The sequence below is a fragment of the Hippopotamus amphibius genome, chromosome 7 (genome assembly GCF_030028045.1).
Source record: "Hippopotamus amphibius kiboko isolate mHipAmp2 chromosome 7, mHipAmp2.hap2, whole genome shotgun sequence".
Classification (NCBI taxonomy): Eukaryota; Metazoa; Chordata; class Mammalia; order Artiodactyla; family Hippopotamidae; genus Hippopotamus; species Hippopotamus amphibius.
The window spans coordinates 76,951,591-76,963,469 of NC_080192.1; the positions used below are offsets into that span (position 1 = coordinate 76,951,591).

Below are 11,879 nucleotides of genomic sequence, written 5' to 3' on the forward strand. Positions count from 1 at the left end.
TACCTCTCTTTCTGGGACTCCAATGATCTAAATGTAGATTTTTCATTATAGGCCCACCTGTCCCTGAGCTTCTGTTCACATTTTTTCAATCTATTTTCTATTGTTCAGATTAGGTAATTTCTTTATTTCTGTTCTCATGTTTACCGATTCATTCTTCTCTCCTCCTCTCCATGTTTTTGTTTGAGAACACTGAGTTTTTAACTTCAGTTTCTGTATTTTTTAACTTTTTTATTGGGATAAAATGGAACATCATAAAATTTACCACTCTAACCATTTTTAAGTGTAAAATTCAGTGGCATTAAGTACATTCACAACCTTGTGCAACCATCCCATATCCATTTCCAGAACTTTTTCATCATCACAAACAGAAACTCTCTACTCATTAAATAATTATCTATGGATGTGCCTACCTCATATAAGTGGAATCATACAATATTTGTCCTTCTGCACCTGGCTTATTTCAGTCAGCACACTGATTTCCAGGTTCATCTATTCTGTAGTCTCCTATCAGCATTAAGGCTGAATAATGTTTCATTTGTACATACCTCATTTTGTTTATCCATCCATCTGTAGATGGACATCTGGGTTGTTTCCACCTTTTGGCTATTGTGATTAATGCTGTTATGAACATTGGTATACAAGTATCTGTTTGAGTCCCTGCTTTTAGTCTGGGGGACAGTCCTAGCAGTGGAATAGCTGGATCACATGGTAGTTCTATACTTAACTTTTTGAGGAACTACCAAACTTTTTTGTACTATGGTTAAACCATTTTACATTAGCAATGCACAACAGCTCCAGATTCTTCACATCCTCACCAATACTTATTATTTTCTGCTTTTTGATAATAGTGGTCCTAAATGGAGTGAAATGAAATCTCGTGGTTTTGATTTGCATTTCCTTAATGACTGGTGATATTGAGCATCATTTCATACGCTTATTGGCCATTTGTATATCTTCTCTGGAGAAACATCTATTCAAGTCTTTTGCCCATTTTTGAATTGGGTTGTTTTGGGATTTTTTGTTGCTGAGTTATAGGAGTTCTTTATATATTCTGGATATTAATACCTTATCAGATACATAATTTGGAAATATTTTCTCCCAGGTATTTTTTTTTAACAGACCTTACTTTTTTTTTAGAGCAGTTTTAGGTTTACAGAAAAATTGACCAGTAAGTACAGAGAGTTCCCACACACCTCTTCTACACCCTCAAACTCACTCCAATTTCTCCTTATTTACATCTTGTTTTAGTGTGGTACATTGGTTACAACTAATGAACCAACATTATACATTATTATTATTAACGAAAATTCAGAATTTAATTAGGGTTCACTCTTTGCTTGTAGATTCTGTGGGTTTTTACAAATGTATAGTGACATGTATCCACCATTACTGTACACAGAATAGTTTCACTGCCCTAAATATCCCATGTGCTCCATTCACCCCTTCCTCCCTCCAAATTCCTGGCAACCAGTGATCTTCTAATGTCTCTGTTTTGTCTCTCCCAGAAAGTCGTATAGTTGGAATCACAGAGTATGTAACCTTTTCAGATTGGCTTTTTTTCACCTCACAATATCCTTTGAAGGTTCCTTCATGCCTTTTTATGGCTTGATAGCTCATTTCTTTTTATCAATGAATAATATTCTATTATGTACCACAGTGTGTTTATTCATCTTTTGAAGAATATCTTGTTTGCTACCCAAATTCCACTTGGCTCAACTTTATATCTCATTTCTTTGATGAGATTTTGTTTGTTTCAAGCATGCTCAAAAATTGCTGGTAGAAGCATTTATATGATGGCTAATTTAAAATCCTTGTCAGATAGTTGTCACATCTGATTAATCTCTGTGTTGGCATTCTTGTCTTTTCTCATAGAGGTTGAGATCTTCCTGATTTGGGGAATGAGGAGTGATTTTTTTTTTTTTTTTAATTGAGACCTGGCAATCTAAGACACCAACTCTTATTTTTCGGTAGGCTTCCTGTGACACCACTCCAGAAAGAAAAGGGGGACACTGCCTTGTTACTGTTGGATGGGAGAGGAAGTCCAATTTCTCCCTTAGGCATCCACTGGCACCTGGGAATGGTGGGGCTCCTTGTTACTGTTGGGCAGGGATGAGAATTCAGGCTCCTCACTAGGCCTCTGCTGATACCACCAGAGGTAGGAAGAACTGAGGCACCTTATTCCCATTCCCGTGTATCCTCCACGGCCACTGTGGGTGGGTGCACTTGCTACTGCTGGAGGGTGGTAAAGGTTCTGACTCTGCATTAGGTCTCCTCTGATATCACCCCAGCAAAGAAGAAAGGTGGCATCTCTTACTACCAGGTGGGGGTGGACTTCTAGGCTCCTCATGTGGTCTCCACTGACAATACGGGGTTGGGGACTTCCTTACTACCTGACAGACACAAAAGCCTTGGTTCCCCACTCCGACTTCTTCTTTGATACCACCCTGGCAGGATGGGGGCCTTGTGGGGTGGGACAGGGGATGAGGCAAGGATGGGGCTCCTTGTTACAGCATGAGAAGGGGGGACAGCTAGGCTCTTTATTCTGCCTTTGCTGGCAGGAATGGGGCTAGTTTTTCCCTTGGTGTTTGCTTAAAGTGGGCAGTTGTTGTCTAAGAGTGACCTGCCTTGCTAGATTGCCCATTTCCTAGTTCTCTGGCTAGAGAGGAATGGCTTTTCTGAGACTCTTTCTAAATCTGCACCTATTATTTCTGGTTGCCAGCTTTTCAAGTACTCTGCCTGGGATACATGGAACAAAAAGAAAATCCAGGAACTCCCTAACATGTCCTAACATTCATTGTGTGCTGAGGTCCCTAGCCAGTCTTCCTTCTTCCCATCTTTCAGAATGTTCTTATATTTGTTTTACACATAACATTCAGGTTTTTAGCTGTACTTAGTGGGAAAAGTAAGGAAAAGTAAGTCTACTCCATTTTCCTAGAGGAGGAAGTTTCTTTTAATAGCCTTTTTTTAATAGCTATACCACAGGTCACATGCCAGGAGAACAGGAACAATACTGAACTTGGGAGTTCAGAGAACTGGATTCAAATTCTAGCTAATTTGGGAGTTCAGAGAAATCCTAGCTCTGTCACTCAATAGTCAAACATCATAATTCTTTAACCTCTTGGAACTTCAGCTTCCACATCTGTAAAATGGAAATAACATTACAGTTTCACAAGGCTGGGATGATTAAGTAAGATAATGTACTTGAAAGCATCTGATACAACACCTGACATATAGTTTGCACTCACTAACTCTGAATCTATGTGTTTCAAAATGGTTAAGATAAAAATGGAATGATTTTAGACCCATACGATTTAAATGAGCACTGAATTAGTATTTATTCGCTATCTTATTTTAATATAGGCTCCCATCCCAAATTAATTTAGGGAAATATGCACAGAAATTAAATGTAACCTGTAATTTCAGTGTAGAGATGAATCTGTCTTGATTTTTTACTTCTTGTTCTAGCTGGAGAATATTCTGGTATTTTTCAGCTTCAGAAACTGGAGCCCCTAGACCAAAATCATGTTCTTCGGTGGTAACCTAGTGGAAGGAATGGGAATAATACAGAGACATTCAGGTTTAAAACAGCCTTGTGATTTCCTACAACAATTATAATTTTGAAAATTAACAACATTCAATTAAAAAATTGTTTTTAACCTGTTCCACCAGCTAAAAGGACTTCATCAAGCTTTACTCTCTTAAAACTTTGTATTATAAAACTTCTTCTATGTGTTTTCCAAATATGAAACTACACTATTGAACATGCTTATTTATTTACTTATTTATTTATTGGCTGTGTTGGGTCTTCGTTGCTGCGCACAGGCTTTTTCTCTCCAGTTGTGGCGAGCAGGGGCTACTCTTCATTGTGGTGCGCAGGCTTCTCAGTGTGGTGACTTCTCTTGTTGCAGAGCACAGGCTCTAGGAGCGTGGGCTTCAGTGGTTGTGGCATGTGGGCTCAGCAGCTGTGGCTTGAGGGCTCTAGAGCACAGGCTCAGCAGTTGTGCTGCACGGGCTTAGTTGCTCTGTTGCATGTAGGATCTTCCTGGACCAGGGGTTGAACCCATGTCCCCTACATTAGTAGATGGATTCTTAACCACTGTGCCACCAGGGAAGTCCCTGAACATGTTTTTCAAAAAAGACATACTCCACCCTAGCTAAGGAAATAGGGGTCAGCAGCAAATTAAGTGGTCTACTTCCAGGGCTGGGATGTTCACTAGCTACCTGTTCATTGTTGTTCTGCATATTAACAAAAAGGTTTGCTACCCATATCACAAAGGGCTAACTTCCCTAATACATAAATGATTCCTATAAATAAAAAAGGAAAAATACCCTAATATAAAAATTGGCCAAGAATATGGATATCTCACAGAAATGGCTTTTAAATAGATTTAAAGATATTCAATTTCATCATTTAGAGGAATACAAATTAAAATAACACTGAAATACCATTTTTTAACCATCATGTTAGCAAAATCATAAAATTGGATATATAAATTAGCATTCTTATACATCACTAGTGCCAGTATAAATTTTTTTTAACTGTAGTATAATTGCTTTACAATGTTGTGTTAGTTTCTGCTAACTAGTGAAGTGAATCAGCTATATGTACACATATATCCCCTCCCTCTTGGACCTCCCTCCCCCCGTCCCATCCCACCCATCTAGGTCATCACAGAGCACTGAGCTGAGCTCCCTGTGCTGTACAGCAGGTTCCCACTAGCTATCTGTTTTACACATGGTAGTGTATTTCTGTCAAACCTAATCTCCCAATTCATCCCCCCCTCCCTTCCTCCCCCCCCCCACCCTGTGTCCACATGTCGGTTCTCTACATCTGCGTTTCTATTCAGTGGCAGTGTAAATTGACACAATATTTATGGAGGACAACTGGGTAAACTCTAGCAACATTACAAATGTATATAGCTTCTGTACATTTCTATTCTCGGAATTTTTCTACATACATATTTGCACATGTGCAAAATAACAAGTGTTAAAGATTTTTCACTTCAGCATACTATACATACTACTCTGCACTGTGCTTTTTTTTTTTACTTGACTAAGTATCTCAGAAACTGCATAATTTAGGGAAATAATTTGTTCCTTCTCTGAATCAAGGCTGCCATGTTAAGAGAGAATTTGCTACAAGCAAAGCAACACAGCTGCTATGCTCCAAAACCTAGTGCTTGGGAAATTACAAGATCAGGATCTCCCAGTCACTGATCTTGTGTTATACCCTGTGCCGTCCAGCCCTCAGCAGTCTGACAGGTTTATTTTCCTTTTTCCCTTTCCCTAAACAAGACACAAATCTGCTTTTCCTGTTCTCCAGTCCAGCAGTTCCTGCCTCTCCTGGAACTTCTGTATTAGATCTCACAGAGCATATCTAATTATGAATCGTTTTAGATCTTTATGCATTAGGCTGAGATCCTAACTACCATTTCTTACATAGTTTCTGTTGAAAAATGTGTTCCTAGTTACAAACAAGTGACTTAGTAAACATATGAATCATTTGGGAATCTTGTTAAAATGAAGATTCTTACTCACAGTAGGTCTGAAATACTGCATTTCTAAAAAGCTGCTCAGCGATCCCTATTTGGCTAGCACAGAGACTACACCTTTAATAACAAGGACCTATTTATCTAAAATCTAAACCTGTCTAGCATTCAGAGTTCTTCATAATTTTGTCTCTTCCCACTTCTTCAAACTTATCTCCTACCTGATACCTCCGAGAACCCCTCTACTGAAGACAAACTACTCTACACCTTCTTTATACATACACTCAGAAACATATTATCTTTTGCTTATGGGCCTTCCCCTCACTCTTTTCTCCACTGAAGTAAAGATACTTCTAAGGCTCAGCCTGAATTCCATATTCTCTAACAGGTTTTCTCTGTCTTCTCCCTCAAAGAGCTATCACCTCTTCATTGAGACATTCAAATATCTTGGTAATAGAACAATTTACATAGAGATTTATTTTTTCTGGATGTGTCTTCCTCGCAGTCATTAGGATCTTAAGAACAAGCAAGGTGCTAGATCTCTCTGTATTCCCACCAATCTGCACAGAGTTCTTTGGATAATAGGAAGGTGTTAGTACAATCTGTATAGGATGATAATGAAGCAGTGTACTAAAACAGATAAAATGGAAACTTCCCCCTTCTTTTTGGTGAAATGAACAGTCAAGTTAACTATCAGTCTAGTGTAGAAATTAAAAGTGAAAAGAGATCAAGAGTCTACCTGATGATTGTGAGCTATCATATTAGAGTTGCTACTTTCCCTGCATTAGCTTTGGAGGTAAAAAGCAGGGAGAGAAATCAGTGCATCTGAAATGCCCATGCCTGGCCTGCCAGTTTCTCTACCTCAGGCCACCTGAGTATCTTCCACCTTCCCATGATCTCTAGATGGAACTTTGAATGGAACTTGTGTTCCTATACAGATCTCAGAGAATGCAAGCACAGTACTTTGTAAGCATCTAATTGTCATCATAAACACCCAAGCTAGAATCACAATCGTCCTCAATGGGGAAGCAACACAGCATAGTGGTTAAGAGCATGCTCTGTAGTATCAGACTGCTTCAGTTCATAATGCCACTTTTGCCTCTTCTTAGCTGCATGACCATGGGCAAGTTATTTCTCTGGCCACGGCTTCCTCATCTCTAAAACAGGGATGATAACAGTACTTGCCTCATAGGGTTGTTGTGAGGACTAAATGAGTTATTTTATGTAAAACACTTAGAATAGTCCCTGGCAATAAATGATCACTGCTATATATATTATTATTATTATTTACAATTACTATTATTAATAATCCCTCTCACTGACTCAACTTATTTAATTGGCCGTCACGTCCTACTGATCTTTTCACTAAAATCTCTCTCAAACACATTTCTTCCATCACTGTTATCACCTTTTCAGTTCATACTATCCGACTGTAACATTTATTCACTTATCAAACAAATTTATAGGACTTCTCTGGTGGCACCGTGGTTAAGAATCCGCCTGCCAATGCAGGGGACACGGGTTTGATCCCTGGTCTGGGAAGATCTCACATGCCGTGGAGCAACTAAGCCCATGAGCCACAACTGCCCAGCCCATGCTCCACAACTACTGAAGCCCACAAAGCCTGCACACTCTAGGGCCTGAGTGCCACAACTATTGAGCCCATGTGCTGCAACTACTGAAGCCGGCGCACCTAGGGCCCGTGCTCTGCAACAAGAAAAGCCACCACAATGAGAAGCCCTGTGCACAGCAACAAAGACCCAACACAGCCAAAACAAAACAAAACAAAACAACCCCCCCCCCACAAACTTATAAACAGCTAGGATAAGGATGAATCAATATTAGATTTGGGGGCTAGAAAGATGGAAAACAAATACAAACTTACAATTTCAACCTTCAATGAATCTAGGGAAGTCCTGAACAAATAAATCAGAAGTTAGAGTACAGCATGATTAGTGCCATATCACAGGAATGCACATGCATGTGTGCTAAGGGAATACAGGACTACAAAAAAGTATTTCTGACTTCTACTTCCCCCCAAAAGACTTAACATTTACCTTCCATGTTCCCTCCAAACTATGAATATATCCCTACTGGAGCACTTAACATATTATGTTGTGTTTATTGGACGTCCACAGCCATCACAACTTCAACATGTTAAAACAGACCTAATTCCCCGACCTGCGCTCCTGCTCTCAACCTTGCCTCCACTCTGTTCCTTCCCAGTCTTTCCCATGTTAAACAGCCCTGTCATTTGTGCAGTGTCCCAGGTCAAAAACCAAGGAATTGCCTTTGTTTCCTCTTTCCCTGAACCTCATCAACTCCATCAACAAGCCCTTTGGGTCTACCGCCAAAATATATCCCCAGTCCATCCACTTCTGTACATTTTAATTATCACCTCCTTGGTTCAAGTCACCATTATCTCCCTCATGGATTACTGCAACAGTCTCCTAACTGGTCTTTTTGCTTCTATTGTTGCTCCCTGCAACTTGTTTTCCAAACTGAAATAAAAACAATCATTTTAATGAGATCCAATGGCCTCCCACTGCCATAGGAATAAAAGCCAAACTTTTTAAGGTTCTACGTGATTTGGCCTCTGCCTTCACTTCCTTAAACAGAACTACCCTTTTCTTCGTTCACCCACCAGCTTTACGGGGTTTCTTTCTGTTCCTCTACTGTGCCAATCTCATTCCACTTCAAGGCCTCCTCCCATGCCTTCCCTCTGTCAGGAACATTCTCTCCTCCAGCCATTGGCATGAATGGCTCCATCTTACCCTCAACTCTTTGGCTCGAATATCAGAGAGTCCTCCCGGACATCTTGCCTAAAGTAGCCTCTCTCCTACTCACTCTCCTATTAGGTTATCTGCACTTAACATTATTTGAAATCATATCACTTATTTCTTTTTTTGTTTATTGTCTGTCACCCCATACCAGAATGTAAGCTCCAAGCAATCTAGGCTCTTCTCTGGTCGCTGTTACGCCCCTAATGTTCAGAAGAGTGCCCAGCACCAAGGTGGTACTCAATAACACATTTCCCAAATAATGAATTGTGATGATTCAAACAAGGTAGTTTCAGTAGTAGGAGGACTAACAAATGAATGAGTAGTAAAGAAAAAGAAATAGAAAATGTAGACTTCTTTTACAAAGCATGATCGCGAGTAGAAAGGTAGAGCAAAAGTTGGAAGAAGACCAGGGTTGTTGAAGGGCCAATGCAAGAGGAGAAAAACTTGTTTCTTAATTTGTCTACATCAAGGACCCCTTTCAGAATTAAGCAAAAGCCCTGCATCCTTACCTCAGGGAAATGCAAACACATAAAAACTTTACAAACAATTTCAGGGGGTTCAAGAACTCCCCAAAGTTCTTGTACTCTAGGTTAAGAATCCTTACAGTGTAAACACAATGAAGGTTCCTAAGACATGGGTTAATGTTAACTAATGGAGAAAGGCCACTGAGCTAGTAAGAGGAAACCCAGGTAAAGGGTGTACACTGTCCTTTGAGACAAGCCAGAGAAAAGCAAGGTCAGGTGAAGATTTACATAAGAAAGGGTAGAAATTTGAAGAAGTTACTGCCTGGCAGAATTTTAATTTTTCAGTGAAATAGGAGTTAAGATCACGTGATAAAAACTATCATCAGTGTGGAGTAAAATATCAGGCATAATACGTGCTCAACAAATGTCTACTGAATATTTTAATAGAATTATTGAAAATACTAGAGTTATCCTATATGGGATTCTAAAATCTGATTCCGCAAAAGGTCAACTTGTTTTCTTCTTAGAAAATTGTCTCCAGAAGTTTAGACTGAAAGATACCTTGAAGCAGGAAGGAATAGCCTAACTAACGGATGCAAAAAACCACATAAAATTTTATGAATAATTTTGAGGTAGCTTCTGTACTTATAACAAAAAATAAGTGAATAAACATTTTGGGAATTCGCTTCAAACAAAATAATAGTCACTTGTTTAACCTTTCTTAAAAAGAAATAATCTCTCTAGTCATTCCACCCAAACCCAAGTTCCTCACTTCTCTTCAATCCAGACCATACAGTAAAAAAAGAAATAACTTGCCTTTTCTAAGGAGCATAAAACAACGGCCTTAGGAAAAGTATCATTTATCATTTCCTCTTGGAAACATAAGAAGGGGTCAAAGAGTTGTTGTCAGGAGGCTTTTTTGAACCAAAAGAATTTAACAATAGAGACTGATGTTAACAGCATAACTAAAACAAACAGAACTGCCTCACTAACTAGCTCACTTAAAAAGATTATCATGGGGTACTTGTATAAGAAAATTCACAACAATGTCGTTCATATTTGCCAAATACTGTAGAAACCTTAGTGTTCACCAACAGCAGAGTAGATAAATTGTGGTATACTCTTACAATGGAACACCAAACAACCAACTAACTACAAACGATAACAAGGATGAATCTTAAAAACAATGTTGAGTAATGAAGCAAAATACAAAGGAAAACTCAGAACAATTCCATTTACATGACATTCAAAAACAAGCCAAACTAGAAAGTGCATGTTCACACACAAAGATGGTGAAACTATAAGGAAAAGGAACGAAGCGGCTATCATAGAAGTCATGATAGGGGCTACATCTGGGGACAAGGAGGAGTGTGTGATGGGAAAAGGGAATGAATAACACCTGCTCTAAATGCCTCTGGATATGGAGTACTTGAAAAGCAAATTATCCTACAAACTTTAAAAGAAGCACCTGAAGAGGAAGACAGGCCAGAGAATGTTTACATCTCCTGAGCCATAAGCAGTGATTTTTTTTTCAGAAGGTAAACAAGATATATTTTGGAAGCTGCCATTAAATAATGTTAAAGTGTATACTGTTTAAAATAAGCATTTTATTAATGTACCTTCCTAGTTGTTACCCACTAATTAAGACTAAATGGTTTAGTTCATTGATCAAATCAGCTTTATCCTGGAGGCAGATTTGAATAATGTGACACTTTCCTTTTATAGTTATAACTAACCTATTTTCTTCTAGTTTCAACACGATTATTATTCTCTTTATTTCCCTACGAGAAAAAAAAAGTGTACTTAAAATTCTGAAAACCAGTAGAAGAAATTTAAAACAATGAATATCCTGAGATATAATGGCCCGCAGTGGAAGAAGGAAAACAAACACAGAGACTCTGTCATCTATGCAACGTTTCCTGAAGCCGCTATCCTTGACTTTATTTAAAGCAAAAGAAAAAAAAATGTGTATTCCCATGCGTGTTTAGGTGTCAGATCCATGATCGGTGAAGAGTTATTCAATTCAAATCACAAATACTTTTTCAAAGGAAAGCCAGCTTACCCTGCCTTTCTTGTGTATAATTTCTACTGTAATTATATGAGATTTTCATGCAATTGCCTAGGTAATCTCGGCCCTTCGCCCGTATAAAGTGGCTTAGAAGTGAAAGGCTGGGAGTCAGGAAAAGTCAGGTTGAATTCCCAAATCTCTGACTTCCAAGTTCCTCAACTCCAGTCAAGAGCGTTTCTAAACAGAACGGTCCCCGCAACAACCAAGCGGAGAGCTGCCGCAGGAAGCGAAGCGGTCACCATAGGAACTGGGCTCAACCCTAAGCTCCCAAGAAACGACAACAGGGGCAAAGTTTGCTCCTAGAGGGCTTCCCTGGGCCGCAACACCGCCCGCTACCGCCCCTTACAGCGACTCCAGCAGCCAACACCCACCTCAGGGGTGGCCCACAGCCCCAACCCCCGCCACACCCACCCTTTGCAGCTGCCCGCTCAGAGGCCTTCTGGCCCAGGAGATGCTTCATCCCAACCTGGCGCATCCCCGCGCTTCTACCTGGGGCTGCGGGTCCCTCCCCGGGGACCTCGGCCCGCCGTCCTCCCTGGAGCTCATCCCGGCGACTATCAGGACTCAGCCTCAGCCAGCGATCCAGGTCCCTCCCGGTCTCCATCCTCCGCCCCTTTCTCCTCCCTTCCCACCCTAAATCGACCTGGCCCCTCCCCGGGGGGCGGAGGGAGGCGGGTGCCGGAGGGAGGGAGGCGGGACCCGGCGGGAAGGAGGCGGGGGCGGTTAGCGCCGGCCGGCGCCGCCGTCGGCCCCGCCCTCACGCTCTGTACCTGAGGGGGCTCGTCCTCCACCTCCCCGGCGCCTTCGCTCCGCTTCCGTCCCGCGCGCCCCAAGTCCCTGTGCGCACGCCTACCTGGCTCGACCCGCCCTCTCGCGGGGACTACAAGCCGTGCGCGCGCACCCAAACACGTAGCGACACGTACGTCCTTCTGTCCACCTTACAGGGCGCCCAGGAAAGGCCTCTTCCTGGTCCATTCGCGCTGCGCAGGCGCACGCCCACGCAGCGTCTAGACGACTCCCCCCCCCCCCCCCCAGCCCCAGCCGAGCGTCTTGTCTCCTAGTAACCAGCCGCTAC

General features: G+C 41.2%; 1 protein-coding gene across 5 annotated transcripts in view; it reads right to left on the bottom strand.

Moving 5' to 3' along the window:
* The window catches only part of TSGA10 (testis specific 10), a 117,316-nt gene extending 105,545 nt beyond the window's left edge, over positions 1-11,771 (bottom strand). For 2 of the 5 annotated variants that reach the window (XM_057742901.1, XM_057742899.1), the window contains exons 1-2: positions 11,294-11,417; positions 3,412-3,540 (exon numbers count right to left, since the gene is read on the bottom strand). In XM_057742901.1, coding sequence (XP_057598884.1) covers positions 3,412-3,540; positions 11,294-11,350 — 186 coding nt within the window. In that variant the 5' untranslated portion in view covers positions 11,351-11,417. Of the gene's footprint in view, positions 1-3,411; positions 3,541-11,270; positions 11,418-11,574; positions 11,624-11,657 lie in introns of those variants that run through there. The other 3 variants (XM_057742902.1, XM_057742905.1, XM_057742900.1) reach the window with 3 other exon arrangements.
* Positions 11,772-11,879: the final 108 nt, after the last annotated feature.